This window comes from Colletotrichum destructivum, chromosome 9, assembly GCF_034447905.1.
Source record: "Colletotrichum destructivum chromosome 9, complete sequence".
Taxonomy (NCBI): Eukaryota; Fungi; Ascomycota; class Sordariomycetes; order Glomerellales; family Glomerellaceae; genus Colletotrichum; species Colletotrichum destructivum.
In genome coordinates, this window is record NC_085904.1 from 2,441,821 (window position 1) to 2,464,094 (window position 22,274).

General features: G+C 57.1%; 7 protein-coding genes across 7 annotated transcripts; 3 read left to right on the plus strand and 4 right to left on the minus strand.

Annotated features, from left to right (window-relative positions):
- Positions 1-767: 767 nt before the first annotated feature.
- On the minus strand, positions 768-4,640 carry CDEST_13863 (Putative egh16-like virulence factor). The gene is made up of 3 exons (XM_062930019.1): positions 3,994-4,640; positions 1,828-3,928; positions 768-1,770 (listed from the first exon to the last, which is right to left on the minus strand). Exons 2-3 carry the CDS (start codon positions 1,940-1,942, stop codon positions 1,025-1,027), a joined length of 861 nt encoding a protein of 286 aa, XP_062786070.1. The 5' UTR covers positions 1,943-3,928; positions 3,994-4,640; the 3' UTR covers positions 768-1,024.
- A 471-nt stretch (positions 4,641-5,111) lies between these two features.
- On the plus strand, positions 5,112-6,900 carry CDEST_13864 (Putative PLC-like phosphodiesterase, TIM beta/alpha-barrel domain superfamily). The gene is made up of 3 exons (XM_062930020.1): positions 5,112-6,143; positions 6,236-6,531; positions 6,625-6,900. The coding sequence occupies exons 1-3, from the start codon at positions 5,642-5,644 to the stop codon at positions 6,679-6,681; spliced, it is 855 nt and encodes a 284-aa protein (XP_062786071.1). The 5' UTR covers positions 5,112-5,641; the 3' UTR covers positions 6,682-6,900.
- Positions 6,901-7,282: 382 nt separating this feature from the next.
- On the plus strand, positions 7,283-9,129 carry CDEST_13865 (Putative corA, transmembrane region). The gene is made up of 2 exons (XM_062930021.1): positions 7,283-7,941; positions 8,030-9,129. Exons 1-2 carry the CDS (start codon positions 7,296-7,298, stop codon positions 8,998-9,000), a joined length of 1,617 nt encoding a protein of 538 aa, XP_062786072.1. The 5' UTR covers positions 7,283-7,295; the 3' UTR covers positions 9,001-9,129.
- Positions 9,130-9,515: 386 nt separating this feature from the next.
- On the plus strand, positions 9,516-13,859 carry CDEST_13866 (Putative DNA replication checkpoint mediator, MRC1 domain-containing protein). Its single transcript, XM_062930022.1, has 2 exons — positions 9,516-12,631; positions 12,692-13,859. The coding sequence occupies exons 1-2, from the start codon at positions 9,639-9,641 to the stop codon at positions 13,770-13,772; spliced, it is 4,074 nt and encodes a 1,357-aa protein (XP_062786073.1). The 5' UTR covers positions 9,516-9,638; the 3' UTR covers positions 13,773-13,859.
- A 1-nt stretch (position 13,860) lies between these two features.
- CDEST_13867 (Class II Aminoacyl-tRNA synthetase/Biotinyl protein ligase (BPL) and lipoyl protein ligase (LPL)) lies at positions 13,861-16,586 on the minus strand. Its single transcript, XM_062930023.1, has 11 exons — positions 16,504-16,586; positions 16,270-16,439; positions 15,734-16,151; positions 15,528-15,659; positions 15,311-15,466; positions 15,102-15,251; positions 15,018-15,044; positions 14,870-14,955; positions 14,759-14,817; positions 14,652-14,696; positions 13,861-14,575 (listed from the first exon to the last, which is right to left on the minus strand). The coding sequence occupies exons 2-11, from the start codon at positions 16,388-16,390 to the stop codon at positions 14,399-14,401; spliced, it is 1,371 nt and encodes a 456-aa protein (XP_062786074.1). The 5' UTR covers positions 16,391-16,439; positions 16,504-16,586; the 3' UTR covers positions 13,861-14,398.
- A 425-nt stretch (positions 16,587-17,011) lies between these two features.
- CDEST_13868 (Putative tetratricopeptide-like helical domain superfamily, tetratricopeptide, SHNi-TPR) lies at positions 17,012-18,798 on the minus strand (the record flags this gene model as incomplete). The annotated part of the gene is made up of 4 exons (XM_062930024.1): positions 17,012-17,353; positions 17,405-17,753; positions 17,820-18,046; positions 18,190-18,798. The coding sequence occupies 4 exons, from the start codon at positions 18,796-18,798 to the stop codon at positions 17,012-17,014; spliced, it is 1,527 nt and encodes a 508-aa protein (XP_062786075.1).
- A 502-nt stretch (positions 18,799-19,300) lies between these two features.
- On the minus strand, positions 19,301-21,482 carry CDEST_13869 (Putative Rab-GAP-TBC domain-containing protein; the record flags this gene model as incomplete). The annotated part of the gene is made up of 7 exons (XM_062930025.1): positions 19,301-19,558; positions 19,611-20,500; positions 20,549-21,009; positions 21,066-21,188; positions 21,240-21,249; positions 21,364-21,382; positions 21,441-21,482. The coding sequence occupies 7 exons, from the start codon at positions 21,480-21,482 to the stop codon at positions 19,301-19,303; spliced, it is 1,803 nt and encodes a 600-aa protein (XP_062786076.1).
- Between the last annotated feature and the right edge of the window lie 792 nt (positions 21,483-22,274).

Here is a 22,274-nt window from a genome sequence, read left to right on the forward strand (position 1 = left end):
GACTTCGGACAGTTGACACAATCGCAAACACCCGCGGCGTTCTAGAAGAACATCAACTCACATCTCCGCTGATATGCCACGTTTTGTCCCTCCCTCTCTGCCCTCACAAACAGCCAGAACCCCCACACCTCTCTTCGTCTCGTTTCTTTTGACTTTCGCCCTCTTGCTCCCACACTCCCTCAAGGGAATGAGGCTGCCGCGAAGGTTTCATACGACGGAAGCTTGCAAGGATCGCAGTTTGAGCGAGGGTGTGCTGGTCCGAAGGGGGTGTCGCGTCAAATCTGACGTTTTGCGCTTTCCAACTCTAACTCATCAAGCCGCCTCCTGGAAAATTTGTTGTCTCGTACAACCGTAAAAGTCTCGAGAAACGAGAACACAGTTGACCGAGGGCCCTGAAAGTCGATTTTTTCCTGCGACAAGAAGTCGACAGGGGTTTTGTTTTTTTCCGTTTTGGGGGGGAGGGGGAAGTTGGATAGATGTGCGCTCTTCTGTCAGACCGGCTTGGTTAGAGACTTCGGACGACGGAAGGGTGGGCGTAAGACCGGCGTGCGCGACTAGGTTTGACTCGTGTAAGCAACACGCCGGAGTGTTCCCGTCGCTGTAAGCTGTAATGAATACAAGCCGAATCATCATTCGGATGGAGGGCTGAAAAGAAAATTGGATGAAGAAAGACTGCTGGTCCGTGAAGGTAACTTGCGACCTCGAGCAAATCGCGATCGGAAACATTCACATGAGAGGCAGGGCATCGAGACACATGTTTTTTTAAAGAGCCACAAAGCATTGTGGTTTCATCGAGACGCTACCTATACAGCAGGATTATACACAAGGATATCTCCCCAAACGTATCCACAGGATATCATGTAAATCAAAAGAACAGAACGATAAATGAGAGTGAACACGCGGCCCATCGATGAACGAGGCCGGAAAAAGTAATAAAAAAAGAAGAAACAAGAGATCACTCTGCCGCGTCGTAGTTTCGTCGACTATTCCCCTAATGCTCCCCCGCCGGTTGGCGGAGCTATGTCTAGGCCTTGAAAGCGCGAGCCTCGGTGCGCTTGCGGAGCTTGAACTCGACGGCGCGCTTGCGGGCGGTTGCGGACTGTGTGAAGGCGACGGAGCCTCCAAAGGGACCGGCGAGGGCCGCGTTGCGCAGACGAGCAATGCAGACGTTGCTGGCACCGCCGACGTTGGCCTCGCATGTCATGCCGGCGGGCATCTTGACGGCAACGTTAAAGTCCATGGTAGAGGCGCCCGAGAGACCGCCGAAGCCGATGCCGGGGACGTTCTGGGTGACCTCAGCAGGCTTGAAGGCGCTGGGGTCGGTACCGCCGGAGGTGCCGTCGACGTCGGCCTTGAGGGGGCCGGCGCCGTCCTGGTTGACCTGGTGGAAGGTCATCTTGATGGTGCCGTCGTCGGCGGTCGTGGGCATGCCCTGGCTGGCAGCCATACCGGTGGCGGCCTTGACGCCAGTCTCGGCGGTGCCCTTGGGCGTCTTGCTACCCTTGCCGTTCTGGCGGGCGCCGATGTTGACGTTGCGACGAGCCATGTTGGCCTCGTGGACTGCGCGAGCCTGCTGGACCGCGGTCGTGTTGCCGCCAGCGCCGTTCATGAAGGTCTGGACCATCGCGGCGGCGTCGACAGGACCGCCGCCCTGGGTGCGGCCGAGGGCAGAGGCGCGGTTGGTGCCGAGCTCGCGGTCACGGATGATAGAGGTGTCGGCCTCAGAGCCGCAGCGGGGAGAAGCGCAGTCGCGAGGTGTTCCATCAATCACTGGGACGTGTTAATAAAGGTCCGGGCCGATAGCTTGTGAGGCAGAGAGTGACTTACAGGAGAGGCCGGGAAGAGTGACACCATTGGCACCCTGAACACTGTCGATGACGCCGTGGGCGAAGACATTGGTGGCAGCGAAAGCCGCGAGGAGGACGGAGGAGGCGTACTTCATTTTGGCGGTTGGAAAGACTGGTCAAAATTTGAATCTAAACTAAAAGGTTGAGTGATTATTATTGTGTAAAAGGCCGTCGATGAGCTCCGGGCTCGTGTCGGGAAAGAAAGGCAGATGAAGGAAGGCTGAAGAGAAGATGAGATGCTGATAAGAGAAGAAGACGAAAGTTTGACGGGACATGCGAGTGATTCTTATACGAGTTTGTCGATACTCTGGATGACAGATTCTGGACAGTCTTGAAAGGCATCTGATGGGTCTTGGCAACCCACGGGCTCGGTTCTTAGGAGTCGACGCCAGGGATCGCGGCCGTTGCGTGCTCCTGAATGAAGCGTCCTGTTCCCGAATCCCGACTTCCTAGCAAAAGATCAGTTGAAGCACTTATCTGACGACTAGACGATGTAGGCTGTGCGTGCCATCGTCGAGGACGACTCTTGCGAAGATGCGATTGGCTTGCAGCCGTTTCAAAGGGGCTGGCGGGTCTTGAGCGATGCCCTGGTGGAGGGAAACGCCGCGCCGGGAGTCAGCTCGCCTGCTGTTCCTCCGGCAAAGACGGCCACTATGGATCATGCATGAACAAGCCAATGGTGATCTAGGCTCCGATTGGTAGATCATTGAAAATCGCGGTTGTGGGGGAGCAACGAGATCTTCTCCCAGGGGTGGTACGGCAAGGTCTAACGATCTTCACGGTTGTTTGGGCTCGGCGTCGACGAGAATGACGATGTCGTTGGACAAGGTTTAGCAGCGGGAGCGTTCCTGAGAAGAGCAGGGACCATCCCATGCCATGCCGTAAAAGATTTGTGAACGGCGCCAGGATGGTGTCGATCCTCAAACGCGAGGCGTGTGAGGCTGCTGTTGGCCGGGGCGAGTGAGCAAGGGCCAGATGCACCGCTGACTGATTCTACAAGAGGTTGAGACGGGCAGAAGACGGCGAATGTGCGGACGAAGTGTGCCTGCGTGTGTTTAGGAAGCCTCGGAACGACGCAAATGGGCGCCGCTAATGTCTCCATTTCATATTTCCACGACTACTGAAGAGCGGCAAGCCTATGCCCTCTTGGGGAAAGGTCCCCGCCCGGATCTCTCGACACAGGTAGACACAGACCGACTCGCTGCGGGTTCTCGTTGGAACCCGAGGCACATCAGGTAGTGCTGCGGATACGTAGAGATTTCAGAGAACCGCTGCCCCTGTTTCGGTTTTGGGGAAGAAACCGGATATGCTTAGATGGTGGCGCCTTTCTCAATGGCGAAGCTGGAGCGGCTCTCTGCGATGTGTCATTGCGACCATGGATTGGCATGGCAAGAAATTCAGAACCATCTTCGATCCGTCATTCGAGCGACGTTAATGACATTACCAGCCGTGACTGACATGGCTTGGCAGGAGCAGTAGGCGGGATGAAAGCTCGGCGACAGCATGTCGTCTAGAGTCAAGTTGTAACAAGCCTTCGACAGGGCGACTGACAGTCCTTGGCGAAAGTCTGGGCAGAGAAGCACGAATTCGGAAGGTTGGAGGAATTCCCATGTTTCGTCAACACACGCACGGCCGTTTCCCCTTGTAGCTCTATTCGTAAAGGAAGTCCCCCAGTAATGTGGGTAAGAACTGAGGGGGATCTGCCGGCAAATCCGCATGAGAAAGCAAGAATAACCAAATCAGGACGGCGCCGATCGTCGGATATGCTTGTTCTGAGGGCTGTGCAGGCCACTTGGCTCCGCCTTGGAGACACAGGTGAGGATCTTGCGGCGTCAATGGGTCGCAATCCGCGCTTGTTTGTTTGAGTGATGCCTAGCCCTTGACTTGGTGATGGATGGGGTGTTGGATTTCGCTGTATCATGAATTTGTCATGGTTGCATGTTCGTTGGGATCCGAGCATACCTGTATGCTGCATTGCCAGGTTTCTCGCGAAATCCTCTACTCTCGCTGTGTGTCGGAGAGACGGCTCTTCCGCGGTGATGCGAAGAACAAAGACCGACCGCAAGAATCTCGGCATCCGTCTGATTCCACCATAGAGTCAGCGCCGTTCTCCCGGTTATGTGACACGACCAGCTTTGATACTGACATATGACGGAGGGGTCGAAGACCAGCTCGTAACGTTGTCTGTCTCTCATGGCTTCGTCCGAAGACATACGAGTTGCTGCGCCCCCAGACTTTGGACGATGAAAGGACCATGGAAAGCACCAATTTTGATGCAGTTCCGGTATTTTCCCTGTCGACTGGGGGAGAATCGCTGGGTATCTGGCGTAATTGAGTGTCTAAAAAACATCGAAAGTCTCCAGAGACGCATGTGGTATGGTACGAGACCACGGTCCCGATTCCATGTTTGACAAATCATCCCCAGGGGATGATTTGTCGAGGTGGCATAGACTCATGGCTTTTCTGCTAAGGGTGGCGTTCTTGTCAAACCAACATTGCTTCGGTATTGGTCTCAGGCATACAGTTGCCATTCTCAAGTGGATGAGTCGTGTTTGCCGGGGGCAGAGTCGCGGTGTCGAGACGGTCGGGTTTAGTTAGACGCGGCTCGGAGGTGGTAGGCCAGGTGAAGTGCTGAAGAGCTGGTTCCCGTGTTTACGAGATGAAAGTGGGAGTGCAACGGGATAGGCAGCATAAGAGCATCCGATGCGTTTCTAAGCAAAGAGAACGTTATAATGTTCGAGGATTTGGTGACCGAGGTGTCGTTGTAGTGCAGTACGTCGTCCAATGCTCGTGACGCTGTGTCTCCGAGAGGAAGACGCCGCCTGGTTCTAAGTCCATGGCCGAGAATGTTGACCAGCTGCACACGACAGATGCCAGGTGGCGGGTGACCAACGAGACCGGCTGGCGGCCCAAGACAGCTGCTCGGCAGAATCTCATCCGCCAGGCCCCTGAGCGACGATCATACGGCCCCCCCGATGACCGCCACCAAACCGCTGATGTCTTCCGCGAGTGTCATTCGTCAGCGTCCATGTTTCACTACACAACCCATGCCGCGACCATTTCCTCTCGCTTCTTCACTCATACCCAACCGAAACCTCTCATATCACTCTTCCCTGACAACATCAAGTGTGGCAGGCGTACGGTATTTGCGCGGCGAATATTGCCTGACGAACCTATCGATGGTGCTCAAGAACGCCAACGAAATTCAGCATCCCAGGCGATATCACACCCCGGCGCAAAGAGATCAATAGCACATATTGCGTCCCCCCCCCCCCCCCCCTTTTCTCGTCACCATCAAGCTGTCTAGTGATGCACGAACAAGAGTTAATTCAGCTATCGCCACCCAGTTAAAGGCCCTCACGACCAGACAGACATGGCAAAGTTGCCCGTCTGGACAAGTGTCATGCCTGCATCTTCATCCCACTCGTCCGAGATGGCCAGAATACGCCGCAGCCCTGCTGTCCAACCACGAGATGACGTCTCAATGTTAATAAAACACAGACATGTCTTGGCTGCCATCGCTCACATGTCGGATGGTTCCATTACGAGAGGTCATCCAGCTCCGGACTAACGATCATTGCCAATATGGGCGCCATCCTCCTCGGTGCCTCGATGGCGCATCTGATTCGCCAGCCCGTCCGAGATGTCACTTTAAGCTATCAACAGGTCCCTGGCGGCTGAGAACTTGGCGATATCGTCTGTATCGAGTTATATAGCTGCTTTCCTTTCTTCATAGGCGTCAAGATGATCCCGTTGCCTCCCGCTCTGTCGCCACTTACTGCCAACCCCCCACGATGCGTGCCGCTCGTTTTGTGTCCGTCTTCACGGGCATCGCCGTTGCCTGCAACGGGAACAATGCGCTCTGCGGGAAGAAGTACTCGGACGTGACGTTTGTTGGATCCCACAACAGCGCCTTCGTCGGCATCACGCCCGCCCATAACCAGTACGTGTCGGTGACGGCCCAGCTCGACCTAGGCGTGCGCTTCCTCCAGGCCCAGACACAGAACAAGAACGGCCAGATCCAGATGTGCCACACCACCTGCGCCCTGCTGGATTCAGGATCGCTTTCGAGGTACCTCGAGGAGATACGGAAGTGGATGGAAGCTCACCCGCGGGATGTGGTCACGCTCCTTCTCACCAACATCGATGCGATGCCCGTCACGCAATTCGGCGACACCTTCAAGAACACGGGTCTGGAGAAGTACGCCTTTAGACCGAAAGAGAAGGTGGCCATCGACCAGTGGCCGACGCTTCAGAAGCTCATCGATGAGGGCACAAGACTGGTCGTCTTCATGGGTGACGAATCTTCAAACAAATTTTTTTTTTCTTCTTCTTCTTTTTCTTGGGTCTCGAGATACATTGACAGGAGGCGCGCTGACGGCGACCAGACTATCACTCGGACACGAGCAAGGTGGACTACATCCTCGATGAGTTCCAGTACTACTGGGAGACGCCATTCGGCGAGACAAACGCAGGCTTTCCCAGGTGCAACATCGACCGGCCGCAAGGCGTTGACCCTGGCGGCCGCATGTACCTCGTCAACCACTTCCTCAACGTCGAGCTGTTCGCCGGCATCAAGATCCCGGACCAGCTCAACGCGCCGAGGACGAACTCGCTGCAGTCCATCGATAAGCAGGTCAACCTGTGCAGGGGGATGTGGGGACGAACGCCGAGTGTCATTCTGGTAAGTTGAGAAATCCACGTCGGGATGTTATCTCGAGTAGTTCTCCCTCTGGCATTGTTGTTTGGAAGGGGGGACTGACCGAGGGAATAAAAGCTCGACTGGATCAATGTCGGTGAGGCGATCAAGGCACAGAACCAATACAACAGTTGAGAAGACGGTGGTCTTCCACGAATGAAATGCGGCTGGGAGGGACCAGCGTGTAGCGTCAAAGATAGAAAGTTGGGATGCTCGGTCAAGACAAAAGGAGGAAGGGGGAGGCTAGTGGCCATCTTCGCGATTTCAGCCATTGCCCGCGCGGCCCATGTGACTCGCGAATTAATCCTGGCGACGATCCGCAGGGCGGCCGAGGGGGACACGCCGTTCGCGTCAGGGGGAGGGCGGCATCCGAGTGGCCGTGAGGCCGGGGGTGTCAGCGAAGCCACTGCTCGGTGTCCCAATCGGGCGTTGGCTGACGGATGAACATGAGGGAGTGCCGGCAAATTCCCGTCCACTTTCAGCCACCGCCTCCGAATCCTCAAATAGATATCATGGCAGCCTGCTGCGCTTCTGCCAAATCTACCGCTATCTCTTACAATATCACACCCTGCTGCACATTCGCAATCGTCGTGTCACATGCCCATCCTTCGTCCTTTGGACACATCATGCCATGGCTCGAAACGTATAGCAGCGGCTTGATCGAGAGCTTCATTCCGTTCCCGACACTGGACACACCCCAAACACGTCGACTGCCTCGCCCGGAATAGACATATCGGTACCCGGCCGTCATGGAGAGAGACGGGGCTTGGCTTGCCAACGGCGACTACGCACAGTCTGTCCGCTCCCTCTGCTTCTCAGACCCCCGACTAAAGCAGCGAGACCCGAAGGCGCAGACCCAGCGCGTCCCCTTCGCAGACGACGGCGTGCGCGTCGTCAAGCTCGGCCTCAAGAACGGCGCCTTCGCCAGGGAGGCCGAGTTCGACGACCCGGCCGCCCTGGATGTGCACCTCCTCGCCGCGGCGTCACCGGCTGTCACCGCCGCCCGGCGGAGCATCTACGTCGTCGAGGGCCTCGGCCCGGGGTTCGCGGGCGTGCTCGGCTCGCGCTTCGGGCTGCACCCGTCCCTTTTCGTCGAGCACGAGCGCGTCGTCGTGCACAACCTCAACGGCGCGGGTGAGAGCGACGGCGTGCAGCTTCCGTCGGTCGTGCGGGGCCGGGGCCACCTCGAGATGAAGTACTACGAGGTCGTGGAGTTCGACAGGAAGCCGACGAGCTTCCGCTGGGTGTGTGCCGCCACGGGTAGGCATATCGGGGTGTCCCGGGACTTTCGTTGGGATAACTCGCCCGACGAGGTGGCGAATTACTTGAACGTCGGTGTCGTCAGGAGGAAGTGCGGCGTGTGGTCAAGGAGGACCGAAGGAGGCGGCTGGGATTGTGAGCCCCCCCCCCCATCTTTCTCTCTCTCTCGTTTTAATCTTTTTCCTTGTCTCTGACCGTTCGCTGATGCACTAGTCTCGCGCAGGCCTCGTTCTCTGCGATCCTCCAGTCAAGAGCGTCCGCACAGGAGTTGATTACAAGATCGAGTATCCCGTCAAGACGCGCGCCTATCAGGGCGGCTATCTCGACTTCGTTCCCGAGGAGGAGCAGATGCGCGTCGCCCGAGAGGGCCGCTATCGCGGACCCCCGCGGGCCTCAATGCTCGAGGACCTGTCCTTCTATCTCGAGACTCACTCGGGCCTTGTGGACACCGCGGAGCCGGATGCGGCTGTCGGCGTCTTCGTCAAGAAGATTGTCGCGTCGCACTTCCTCAAGCAGACAGAGCACCTGCGCGCGACGCTCTCGGCGGTGCAGCGCGGGCTCACGCGCAAGCAGGACCTCGCGAAAATGCCCATGGCCAAGGTCGAGGCCCTCTGGAGCGACATGCAGGGATGGGAGCGGCGGACGGGGGAGTACCTCGAGGACCTCGAGGGCATCATGCTCCAGCTCGGCATCCCGCTCTCGAACCCGGCGCCGGTGGCGGACGTGGCAGATGCGGCAGCGAACGCGGCGTGGCGGGACTGCGCAGCCGATTTCCAGTTCCTCCACCTCCGGTTCCGGGAGCTGCGGCACCGCACCGAGACGCTCAACGCGGCGGTGACGGGGCTCGCGGGCATCACCGGCAACAGGCAGGCGTACAAGGAGCAGCAGCGGAGCATCCGCGAGGCCAAGAGCACCAAGGCGGTGACGTTGCTTGGGCTCGTCTTCATCCCGCTCGCGTACACGAGCTCGCTCTTCGGCATGGAGGTGCCGTACGGGCCGGGCGGCGAGTTCTTCTGGATCTACTTCGTCACGTCGGCGCCGCTGATCCTGGTGGTGCTGTTGGGGTACTATGTGCTGGATTTCGGGTACGACGACGACGGCAGGGCTTGGTCTGTGGTGACGTTTAACAAGTCGATGGATGAGAGACTGGGCTGGTTCAAGCGTCACAATACCGAGAAGAGGTTGTTTGGGTGAGATGAGTATACCGAAAAAAGTGAGGATGAGATGAGACGCTTCACTAAAAAACAATTGATACTCTTGGCAAATGACGCTCACGATGCTTGACTGCGCGCTTGTTCTCCTTATAAAGTCTGAGCGAAGGAAATTAGAAGGAAACCCCTGATGTACAAGTCTAGAAAACCATCATACTCGAAGATAAAGAGATACACACTGCATTATTGGACATCATGGCATCTCAAGGGGTGCATGTTGAAGCTCACCACAAACGGTGTAAGTGCGCTGAAGCTCCTCTGTGATACAGTGAATGTCCAGGAGCTGTAGGAGCTGTGCCGATAAGAGCTCCTGGTGGGTCGGTCCGCGTCGCTTAAGTGCTGCTTATCGACGTGTTTAGTGGCCGCGGTGCGCGATAAGCCCCGTCCCGCACCTGGACACCAACACGTCGCGTCGCTGGGACGCGTCAAAGAGCTCTTAATTGACATGCGCTCCACTGCCCACCACACACCACTCCAGATACTCACCACTCCAGTCTACCACAACATCTTTCACCCAATATTGGTACTCCCAGGTACCTCTACCTTTGGGCACCTTGTTTTCTCATCTTTGCGTGTTTTGATACCCATCATCGTGCATTTTTCTCCCAGTATCAAACCACAATGGCTTCAGAGAAGCCCGCGTCGCGCCCACCCAGCGCAAGCCCGGCGCCAGAGATGATGCTCTCGCTGAAATCACGAATGGAGGCCCGACTGGCCGCCACCGACACCAGTTCTGACGACGACGAACCCAGAAATAACGGACGCAAGAGCAAAACACCCCCGGTGCGCACCCAGGATAGTGACTCTGAAGAAGAAGTCGTTTTCCGCCCCAGAGGCCTGCTCGCTGCCCAGCTACAAGGCGGCACCCAGCCAGCAGGCTCGGACGACGAACCCGAGACATTCCTTGACCGTATCAAGAAACGGCTGGGATCCGCTGGTGAGGAGGACGGAGACGACGCCGAGGACACAACCATGGGAGACGCAGACGCGGAAGATGAAGACGACATCCCCGTAGCGCCGCGAAGGCTGCAAAGGAAGCAAGTCAGAGAGACCACGCCAACACCGACCCAGAACCCCGAGGTGCAGTCGAGTCCTGGGCTCTTCGTGTCTCCGGACCGCCAATCACCCATGAAACCTACTGAAGCCACACTAGCCGACGATGGCTCAGATTCCGACGCGTCGCTCCCCTCATTGACCAAGAGCGCCAGGTTCCAGGCGTTGGTCGAGCGCAAGCGACAAGAGAGACTGGCCCGCGAGGCGGAGGTCGAGAAGAAACGCGCCGAACGCATGGAACGCCAGCAGACCACAAATGCCGATCTCTTCGACGACGACGAGGACGCTGGCAACGTCTCCGACATCACCGACGACGAGGGCGGCAGAAAGCTCAGCCAGGCCGTGAGGCCCGCAAGGAGGGCCGGCAAGAAGGCTGTCGAGGAGATGCAGCGTGAAACGCAGCGCATGGCGCGTAACATGCAACTCGCCCACGAGGCCAAGACTAGGAAGAAGTTCACCAAGGCCGACTTTCTCCAGCGCTTCAACTATGGAGCGCCGGCAAAGCCCGATACACAAACACAACAGGCCTCGAACTCGAGCCGTCCAACTTCACCTGTTTCGGCTCACCAGACTGATGCCGAGATGAAGGACCCCGAAACGCCGCCCAGTTCTCCTCCTGTGGCGAAGACCGCGTCCCCTGTTAAGCTTCAGGAACCAACGGCAGTTATTCAACCTCCCACCTTCCCCCAGAAACATGATAACGAAGAGATACCTTCGCTCGACGACATATTCGAGGCATCGCGGAGACTTGACAAAGGCAAAGGCAAGGCCGTTGCCTCTCCCCCAAAGGGCCCTGCTGAGGAGACGAAGCCAAAACGCCATGTTCGCGTCAAGCTACCCGTCCTCTCGGCAAACCACGTAGTGATCGACCTCGACGACGATGACGACGACCTTGAGATTGCTGGCGGAAAGAAAAGCAAGCTCGATGCCGTTTTCAGTAAAATTCCGGAGAGGAAGGCCAACGAATCCAACTCCCTCCACGCCCTGCGTCGACTCGCCCAGGTTGGCTCACCCAACAAGGAAAGAAAGCGAAAGTACGAAAAGCCGACCATCACGGTTGGCCAGCTGCAGCTCACCCTGCAACAGCGAGCGCGCCAGCAGGCCAAAATGGAGCGCGAGAAGCGTCTTGAGTACCTCAAGTCCAAGGGCATCATCGTCCAGACCGCGGAAGAGCGTGAGCGCGAGATGCAAGACGTCGAAGACATTGTCACCAGGGCGAGGAGAGAAGCCGAGGAGATCATGGAGCGTGAGCGAGAAGCCGCAAAGAAGGAAAAGAAGGAGAAGAGGAAGAACGGCGAGCTCGACGCCTGGGATGACAGCGATGACGAGGAGTGGGAAGCCTCTGACGCCGAGGAGGAAGGGGGTGCGGCTGTTGAGGTCGAGCTTTCTGGTTCTGAAGACGAGCAGGCTGATGACGAAGATGCCTCGGACGCCGAGGTTGAAGGCGTCGCCCTGTTCGACAACGAAGCCGACGACAGTGGCTCGGAGCACCCTGAAGCCGACGACGAGACCTTGGAGGATCCTGCTGCCGACTCTGAAGACGACTTGAACCTCCCCACAAGGAACATCCGCCGCTCGAAGAAGACCCAGGTCATTTCTGACGACGAGGATGAGGATGAGGACAGGGTTGAGGCGACGCCCAGACCGAAGACTGCGACCCAGCACTCTCCCACTGCACCCAGCACTAAGTCGCCCGCTGTCCCTACTTCGGTCCTGCGTTCCGCGAAGAAGACATTTATCCCTGGACTTCCCGTCACGGGAGCCGCTGGCCTCGGCCTCACCCAGATTTTCGCCGGCACCATGGACGACAGCCAAGCAGCTCTCGGTACCATGCCCTCTCAGTCGCCTATGCCGGACTTCGACAGCCTCCCCGACTCCAACCTGATCGGTTTCACCCAAGAGCACGACAGCATGGTTTTTGATAGCCAGGGCGGCGACACGCAGAGAGCCGAGACGCAGCAGGAATCTGCGGACGGCGTGCACCTCCACTTTTCCCAGACCCAGGTACACGGCTTCGACAGTCTTCTGCACGACGAGGAGCTTACTCAGGTCTCGATCGACGCCACGCAGGATGCTGGGCCCCAGGATTACACGCCTCTGAAGCAGCGCTTCGTCGAGCCTTCTTCGACCATCGAGACTATGGTTCTTGACAAGGACGGGGAAGTTGACTCGGTGCAAGACTCGCCCCTCGTTCGCAGGGGTAAGCTGCGCCGGAAGATCGACGTCGCTGCGGCGGTCATGGACGACGAAGACAACGAAGATCCCAGGGCTAGTCCTGAAATGGACGAGTTCGGATTCAGGACGACAGCCTTCAACGTCATGCAAGATGCCGTCAAGAAGCAGAACGCGCTCAAGAAGGCACAGGACTACAACCGCAAGAAGAGCAAGGCCAAGGAGATGGTGGTGGAGCAGGCCGAGGAGTCCGAGGACGAATATGCCGGCCTGGGGGGTGTCGACGGCGAGGACAGCGACGACGACGATGCCGCCTCCGTCAAGGAGATGATTGACGACGAGGGAGGCATGACTGCAGACGACGAACGCAAGCTGGCTGCTCTTTACGCGTAAGTGAAACGGCGTCTTCCCCTGTTCGATACGAAACTCGTCTTGCTAACGATCCGCAGTGAGCGTGAGCGCGCAAGCGACGAGAAGATGGTGGACAAGCTCTTCCACGACGTCACGACGGGCATGCTCCGGCGCAAACGCGGCGCCGACTATGACCTCTCGGACTCGGACGACGGCGGCGAGGCGCGACGACGGATGAAGCGCCGGCAGTTCCAAAAGATGCAGCAGGCCCTCTTCACGGACGAGCGCATCAAGAAAATTGCCGAGAAGCCCGGCAACCAGGCCTTCCTCCGCACCATTGAGGACCGCGGCAGCGACGAGGAGATGGACTTCCTCGACTTCGCGCCCGAGCCGATGGAGACGGACTCTCAGTCCCAGTCCCAGGAGCAGCAACAGCAACAGCAACAGCAACAGCAGACGGTGCCGGACAGCCAGCCACTCGCAGCAAACGCGACGAACAGGCCGCCCGCCAGCATGCGCCGGACCAAAGATGGGAGAAGACCCGCCAACCTCGGCGAGATCCGCGAGTCCGTGTCAAGCTTGCTGGAGGACATGAACGACGTCATCCCGGCCACGGATCCGAACTCGGATAGCGAGGCCGAGGACGACGAGGAGGCGATGCGTCCCCCGGCGACGTCGTCCCTTAGCAACAAGGAAAACTGTTCGCCCGGCAGGAACCCGCGCCGTACGAACTCGCGCCACCAAGTCGTCGACCGCCTCACGCTCAAGCGCCAAGGCTCATCCACCACGTCCGCGACCTCGACTACGCCCGCCTTCGCGGTGTCCAACGCCGCCGGGTCCGCTTCCTCGGGCGGGAGCTTCAAGACCCCGACGCTCCTCCGCCGTGCGACGACAAATTCTTCTGTCCTCAGCTCGCAGGGCGGCATCGGTGTGGGGGCATCAGGCGCCGCGCCCGCGGCGTTCTCTGCGCGGGGCGGCGGCGGCGGCGGGTTCGGCGACGACGGCAAGATCAAGAAGAACGCGAGCAAGCGGTCCGGCGTCAGCGCGCTGGCGAGGGAGAACGAGCGGCGCGCGGCGGTGCAGGAGAACGAGAAGCGGAGAGAGGCGAGGAAGTGGAAGGGCGCCGAGAGGCGGCACCAGGCTGTCAACGGGCTCTTCGGGGCGGGCAAGTTTGAGTGAGGAATCTGTTTGCGGGCTGGGTTGGTTTAAATCAGCATGATGGGTATGAAGGATCTTGTGGCGTTCTTTTTCTTCTCCTTCTTTCTTGAGATGGAATAAAAAAGGGTGGGTTATTGGTTGTGAGTTTGGAGTTGGCATGGACGCGGAGTTTTTTTTAAGGGATTTAGGTTGAGTTTTGTGTCGTTCTGGCGTCCCGGACTTGATCGGAGAGTGCATATCCCGTCTTAATCGAGCCTGGTGAGGGTTTCCCAACAGCTTGTTTGCCTTATTTATTTGCTGGATCGAGACCTTTGCGAGTGATTGAAATGACGGTTGACCGTCGTGACGAGGCCACCCGGCAAACATGACCGCACGGCAGCACATCTTGGGCCCAGGTTGCGCGGCGTAAACAACTCTTTCTTTCTTTTTTGCGGTGGCATCGCTGCTCTATCCGAGGCGTACGTACACCCACCGCCACATCGTCTTCGCAGAGCAACTCAAAGCTGCGTGTTGTGTATCTTACCCTCCGATCCTCCGCTCACATTTCCTTCACAGCCCAGCCTCCCCTCCCTTCTCTGCTGACCCAAACTATCCTTCCTCCGACACGGTCTGAATTCTCGTCGAATTGCAACGGCCGAACGCGTTGTCTATTTCTTCTTCTGGCCGGCGACGACAGTGATCTCCTTGGGCAGCTCGGCGACGTAGGGCAGGAACTCGGGCTGGCCGGGGATGTACTTGCGCAGCACCTCGGGGACCTTGAAACCATCGGGCGTCTGATAGTTCTCGAGGATGCAGCAGAGGGTGCGCTCGGTGGCGCAGAGGGTCTTTGAGTGGAATTCGTCAGCGTTTGCCCGGGAGGTCTACCGTCCTCGAGGAAGGGCGGAAAAAGGGTGTACTTACGGCGTTGAGGGCGTGGACGTACTCCTTGCGGCCGCCGCCGGGGGCCTTGAAGCGACAGGTTAGCGGACATGTTCTAGTCGATGGGGTTGAGGCGGTATTAGACTCACTTCCTTCGCCTTCTTGACACCGTAGCGAACCTCGAGCTCGCGGGTCTGGTAGTCCGTGCCTGTTCTTACATCAGCATGCGTTCACATCAATCAATACTACGTTGTTCTTACAGTTGGAGCAGGAGACGAGCTCCTTGTACTCCTGCTGGAAGGGGAACCAAGCCTCCAAGTCGTACTTCTTGGCGGCGGCGTTGTTGCTGGGTTCGTTAGCGACGTCTCCCGGCGAAACACAAAATCTGCTGCATCGGTGTCTACTTACAGAGCTCCGGATACGATGGAAACGACCCTGATATCATCATGTCAGTCTGTGAACGGCGTTTCTCTGGACTCCGCGGTCGCTTACCGGTAGGGCAGGCCCAGGCTCTTGTAAAACTCCTCCGAGGCGCCAATCATCTCGTCAAAGTGCTTCCAGCTGTCCTCGGGCTTGCAGAAGATGAACTGCTCAATCTTCTCGAACTGGTGAACACGGAACAGGCCCCAGGCCTCCTTGCCGCTGTTTCACATTTCATCAGTTCCACACAAACGTACATACTACTGGGGGCATCGACGTACTGCTTGCCGGCCTCCTTGCGGAAGCACGTGCTGTAACCGGCATACTTGATGGGCAGCTGGCTGCCCTGGATCCACTCCTCGCTGTGCAGGGCGGAGAGAGGCTGCTCGCTGGTGGCAATGAGATACTTCTCCTCGCCGTCACCCGTCACCTTGTACCTGGAACAAGTTAGAATACGATGCGAGCGGATCGAGCTTCATGGAGAGGGGGTTGTCTTACAGCTCCTCGTCGAACTGCTCGAGCTGGGCGGTCTTGGCCATCTGGTTGCGGTTCATGAAGAAGGGGGGCTGGTTGGGCGTGTAGCCCCTGTTGAAGAGGAACTCGAGACCGTAGTTAATAAGCGCCTGGTTGCTGTGCGTGACATTGTTAGCATCAAACCACGCCTCCCTTCTGTGCCGTGCCTTTGCGACCACAAAGGAACTTACAGGAACAGTCCGTAGCCGGTCAAGCAGTAGCCTCTGTGACCGACAAGCTTAATGGCGCGCTCGGAGTCGTAGCCCGCCAGGCGCGTGACGACCTGGTGGTGGGAGAGCGTCTGCTCTGTCTTGGGGCCGAGGCCGGCCTCGGGCTTCCACTCGCGCTCGGTGACGTTGTTGTCCTCGTTATCGCTGATGGGGACGGACTCGTGGACGTAGTTGCCGATGCTCTTTGCCTTGGCGTTGAGAGTGACGAGCTTTGCGGTGGCCTCGTCCTCCTTGTCCTTCTTCTGTTTCTGCAGGTCCTCCTTCTTCTTGAGCAGGTCGTCGGCGTTCTCCTTGTTCTTCTTCTTCATGCCAATCTCCTTCTGCACGGCGTTGATCTCACTGCCAATCTGCGTCGCCGAGTACTGGGTCTTGCGGTGGTCTGTTTTTCCGGTTCGAGAGACGCTGTTGTTAGCCACGTTGTTCCCGTCAAGTAGCACCTCATAGAAGGGGGGGAAGGGGGGCGGATGCTATCAGGGCAACGGAGGATCGGTCCGTACCATCCCACAAGGCAATGACCTCGTCGACAATCTCGATGGGCGCATGGCGACGGCGCTGGGAGTCGCGGATCTTCTCCGGGTCGCCGCCGCGCTCCTTGATGAAATCCTGAAGGTCGAGCATGATGGTGGTTTTTCGGTGGGTAGAGGGGGGATCGACGGGGGAGGGCGGACTGCGGCGAAATGGGCTCGTTAATAAACGATGACGGACACGAAATCTTGATTGGGTCTGCTCACTCGTTCCTTTGGACTGCGGCGAGGGATTGCAGCTGGTTCGGCGTGACTTGGGTATCTTAAGGTGACTCAGGGACGACTCGGTGGTAAATTGTCGTTGCTGGGTGGTGGGGTAGTTTGGCGGGGGCGGGGCTGAGGCGGTCAAACGCAAGGGTCGCTTTCGCTCGGCGCCTCCCACCAGTGACACACCATTCTTCCGACCTGTTCAATTCGATATATGCTCTTGCGTGCATGCGACACCATTTACTCACTCAACGTATCTCATAAAAGACGGCATGCGCCAGACACCAGGTGCAATGTGAGAAAACTGCAATTGAGGCGCAACCACACGAAATGCCATCCGTTACAATCCGCCAATGTCCCTTCCCTTCCACCATCCTGCGTGGTGACTCTTATCATACAGTTCTGCCGTAAATATCCATGTGAAAGCGTGACCCCATCCCGTGTTCCCTGACGCGTAGCAAGGCCTCCAATATCATTTTCGCCGAACCCAATCTTACACGCCCACTTTTCAGACCGAGGCCGTCGCCGCCTCTTCGACCTTCGCCTTCTTGGCCGATTCGTCCTCCTCAGCAGGCTCCTCAGCCTTGCGCTTAGTGCCGTTGGACTCTTCGCCGTTGGCCGAAATCTCAGTCGCCTTCACCTCTTCAACCGACTTCTCGACGGGCTTGGGCTCCTCCTTGTTCTTCTTCCTGACAAGGCCGGTGAGATCCGTCGCCGTCTTTTTGGCTTCCTCAACGCGAGCCTGGGTCTGGGCGGCCGACTCGCCGAGTGCCGCGCCCAGAATTCCACCGACGCCATCGCCACCGAGCGCAGCATTGACATCGATGGGCGGCTTGCGGAGATCGACGAGCTGGGTATTGTTAGAGAGATTTGTTAAGCGAATCAAGAAGTCATCACTCACGCGCTGCTCCATATCTGCGATCATGTCCTTGACGTCGGTAATAGTAGCCCTGGTGACCTCGTTGTCCTCGGGAGATGCCATGGTGGCGAGCTCAACCTCCTTGTTCTGCAGCTTCAGCTTCGTGCTGCGGATGGCAGCCTCGAGCTCGTTCGCGGCCTCCTCGCGCAGCTTCTCATCAAAGGGCTTGTTCTCTGCCTGCTCACCCTCCTCCTGAGTGGTTGTGACCGAGGCGAATTCGAGTGCCAGCGACAGCTTGAAATGCGCCTCGGCGATGATCTCGGAATCGTCGGTGTACAGCTCTTTCTTGTATTTCAGCGACTTGCGCGAATCCTCGATGGCGTCGGGGTATCTATGCCGCTGTTAGCACTCATCGTAGTTATCAGGGGACAGACGGGCTTGCCTCTCGTTCTCCAACGAGATCTCGGCGAGGAGATCATGTGTGTCGGCGAGCCGCTCCTTGACGTGCTTGATGCTCAGCTTATCACCGTTGGTCTGCTCCAGGGCCTTGCCGTTGGGCTCCTCCTTCTCCAATTCCTCCAACTGCCGGCTGTAGAGAACGCGGGCCATGTCGAGGACACCAAACGCGACAGCGAGGTCGTCCTCTTCTTCCTCTTCCCCTTCGCCTTCGCCTTCGCCCTCGGCCTTGCAAATGGTTAGCTATCGTCCACACTCGTCAAAATTTAGTCGGACGGGCCTCCCCAATTGAGAGAGAAATGACGGATGACCCAACGACGCCAGAGGCCGAGAGGTTTCCAGCCAGAGACCGAAATAGGGTTCTAGCTTACCTCTTCGTCATCCGACTCATCGTCGAAGTTTTCGTCGCCCGTGAACTGGAAGAGAGGCTTCTTCTCCTCGACCTTATCCTCCGTCTTCGCACTGCCCCCCTCGCCTGCGACAATCGCAACACCCTCCTCAGTTATTCTCTGCGCATCGGACTCGGCAAGCGCATCGGTCGGGGCGGTCGTGGCTGCGGCCTTCTTGGGAGCCTTGGCCTTGGGCTTCTCGGCCTTCTTATCGGTGCCGGCCTTGCCTCCCAGTACATCGCTCTTGCTTTGGCCGACCTTGAAGACACTGCGACCGTAGAGGAACAGAATCTCGGCGTTCTTGGGATGCATCTCGCCGTTGATTTCGTCCTGCAGTTCGGCTGCCCTCGTGAAGCATTCGGCAGCATCTTCGTACTGCTTCTTGGCATAAAGCGCTGTGCCTTTGGCAGAGTAGTCTGCCAGGGTCACCTTTTTGGAGTTGGAGTCCTCCTCAGATTCTTCGCCTACGGTGGCTGGCGTGTCCTGTTGGGCCGGCGCGGGCGCACCTTGCTGGGTCTCCAGGTTTGCGACAACCTCCACAGCTGGGGCCTCAGCGGCGATCGTAGCTTGATCCGTTGTATCGGCCATCATAGGCAATTGAAATGGGTTCGTGGGAGGGTTATTGAAGAAATGGGAGAGCAGAATCCCTCGTCGATGATGAAAAAGAGAAGTGGGTTGTGAAGGGAAAGAGGAAGGACTTCCTTTTCTCTTTGTCTGCGGGCACGACGCGCGAGCTGTAAGGAAGGCGCGTTGATTGGGGAACGACGAAGCTGCAGGGGTAGCTTTCTTTTTCGGCACTTTGAGGCGCAATGGCCCAATTAGAAGCATGAATGAGTGAAACGAGCTTTGTCACTGTGCTGAGCACTGTAAACTGTGGTACCTATTAATCGCATCTTCCATTGATCCCGGGAAAGGCCTGGAGGATGTTGCAGCTACTGCCTTAATTACAACATCCGCTCTGAAGGAGGGGCATGTATGGATCGCTTTGAATTCCATTCCATTTCTGGTTCAGCATCTCATCTTCTTATCCCCCCAAGGAAGAGTGATTTCGCAGCTTGGGCCCGCCCAGAAGATCGGGTTTAGGAAAAGGGCCTTACAACTGCATGTTTGCCGAGGGCGTACGGCTTGGCTGTCCTCTCAAATGCGCTGATGACCCCTTGAAGAGACTCTGCCAAATGAAAGCCTCACTCAACAGCAACTCGATGTCCTTTTCCGTCCATGATTTTGTGGGCAAGCTTTGCAGAAACATCATTATTTCCTGGAAATCCATCTTGACCAGCTTATCCGACCATTTGACCAGGAAAGCCGCGCACACATATAGATGGAATTCCGAGAAACCTTGCTCCTCGGCCTGTAGATAGTCAGTCAGAAAAGTGAACTTTGATACGAACGGTCGCGCTTACCAAGTATGTATCCCACATCCTGATCGTATTTCGTACACTTATCTCCCGCATCAAAAGACAGTTCATCCACCGAAAGCTGAACTGGATGAACTCGACATGCTCCTTTTCCAAATGCTTCGCCAGCCCGGCATCAATCCGCGCCGTGAGATCACGGAGGGCAGCAACTTGCCTTTGGATGCCTGGCTGGGCCACAATATAGTGGTCTTGAATGCCGTCAAGGAGTTTTGTCAAACACCAAAACGAGTCGGCCTCCACAGCGTCCAACACCGGTTTCGGCAGCTGACCGGGATCCATGCCAGATTCTATGTTAGAATCGGCAATGTAGGTGCTCAAAAAGACCTGCCAGAAGGGCGTCACTAGATCATTGATGCCCTGCACGTAGCCACTGGCTGGATGTCGCACAGCCCAAAGATACAAAATCCGCTCCAGTGACCGTTGAGTCGCTTCGTACGAATAGAGCTCGATGTGGGGATTCGTCCTCGGAACGTCGATGCTGATCTGATGCCAGATTGCCTCATCCAAGCCTCTGGCTTTTCCTGGCGGCGCAGTGCTTGAGCTGCTGCCACCACCAGAGACACTACCACCGCGCTCGAAGGCCTGCCGCACTCCATCCAGATACTCTTTCCGCTTTCTTTCCAGGGTTGCTACTCTTCTCTCGCTGTTTGTTGGTAAATAGCTCAAAAGAAGCTGCCATGTCATTGCGCGGACTTCTTGGGGAACGCCGGACCAAGCGAGTTGGCGAAGTTCCTGTAATGGTATTGTCGAGGCCTGGAGAAGCTTCTTGAACTTATTGATGCGAGTTATCCTGGAATTGGCGGCGTCAATCTCCTTTGGCGTCGCATTGGCCGGTATGGCGGGATGGTCGATTAGATGCAAGGCGTTTGCGGGATCTGTCGCAATTAGCACGGTCGAGAATGCAATCATGCGAGCGCACTAACCCCTCAGTATTTCCTTGTATTGTGGCCGCAGGATCTTTCCCTCGCTCTTCTTTGGCATAGGATACGTCGGAGCAGGTCGCTCGATGGCGATATCCGCGCTGTTCGAATATCTCCTGGTGTGCAAGCCTAGCCCGCCGAATGAGTCAACCATTGGCGACAGACCTCCGTTTGCGTCCGGTCTGTTTTGCGCGGCCATCTTGCGCGTTCGCCTCTTCATGTTGGACAGGCTAGGCAAGCCAAAGTCGTCGCCATCGTCGTCCTCGTAACCCATCATGTCCTCCTCATCTTCGTCCGCCTTCCAGTCATCGTTCGTATTGGAGAGGAAGTTGATATAGCTCTTTATCGGAGGCGACGACAGGCCTGATTGGGGACGCGACGGGGGGGAGGCATCGCTTGGGCGGCCTTTGGTAGAGTGAGATGACGGAGGAGTTTTCGGTCGGGACGAGGAGTTGGAGAGGTTCCTAGGCTTGAATTAGTTGAGACTTCTTGGCTAGGGAAGGACGGGAGAGGATCGTACAGAGAGTCGAACTTGAGGATGTCGGCGTGCGAATATGCAGCTCCAACCACCAGATTGGGATCGCGACCTGTTCTTTTCGGTGCGTTTTCGCGTGGGGGCGGTTTCCAAAACGGTGATGCAGAACTACCGAACGTCAGTTCCGAGCCTTCTTTGAGACGCCGTAAGGGAACATACTCTGAGCGGTCTACGCCGGATCAATGGTTTAAAGTTAGCCAAGAGTCACCGAGCCTGTGTTCCAGATTCGAGCCTCTGCTACTGCAGCGCGCATCTAAACGGGCAAAGGTGTGACGAAACCCACCGACTTGGACCATCTCCTGCTGCGGGGCAAGTTCAGTATGCGATGACAGCTTCGGAGGGGAATGTGGATGGGCATACCGGTTGCGAGGGCTTCTTCCCACTCCCTGAAGAGGAGAACATGGTGATGCTTCTCTATTGGGACCAGGTCATTGTGTGTCTTGGGAGTTGAGATGCGCCAGACGAGTCGCCTGAGCTCCGAGCAAGTGACCAGTGGCCGGACCCTTGCTTCACATTAGTGTAATGCCCGCCGCTTTGAGCAGCGGTTGAAGTGGAGTGGAGGAGGAGAAGGTCACTGTGGCTGGGATTCTGGTTTCGTGCGGGTTGTTGTGGCGGCAGCTGAAGGCTTGCTCTCCAAGTGTTAGCGCAAATGCTCGGTTCAGCCTATGTTTTGGCCTACTGAAATACTGCAGGGTGAGAATCAAAGCCGGGGAAACAGTACAAAAGGAGAATCCGAGTGGTTACGAAGTGTTATTTTTCTTGGTCAGTTTACAACGACAAGACTCGGGCATTTCGGTACCTCGCATGAACCTGATTCAACAGGCGGGCAACTCTTCCCATGACCAACCTGCCTGGTCCACAGTCACGTGAGAAGCTCGGGCGCAATTCGAGGTCCAAGTTCGCAGAGACCAGCCACGTAGCCAGCCACTGCTCGGACCTTTTCCCAACCAGCCTTTACAGCTCTGATTGGATTGAGCACCACCATTGGCTCCGTTTCCTGCTTTAGCTCCACCTTCCTCCTCTTTCACCACGCCTGCCCGAGAAATATCCAAACATTCGCTGCTACACGACGACGTTGCCCCCCCATTTCTTCTCCGCAACACCTTCACGTTCTTTACTTCCTCATTTCTTTCTTCGCATCCCTCATCCACGACGAGACGTCCATCGATAATTCAACCCAAACATTGTCGACCA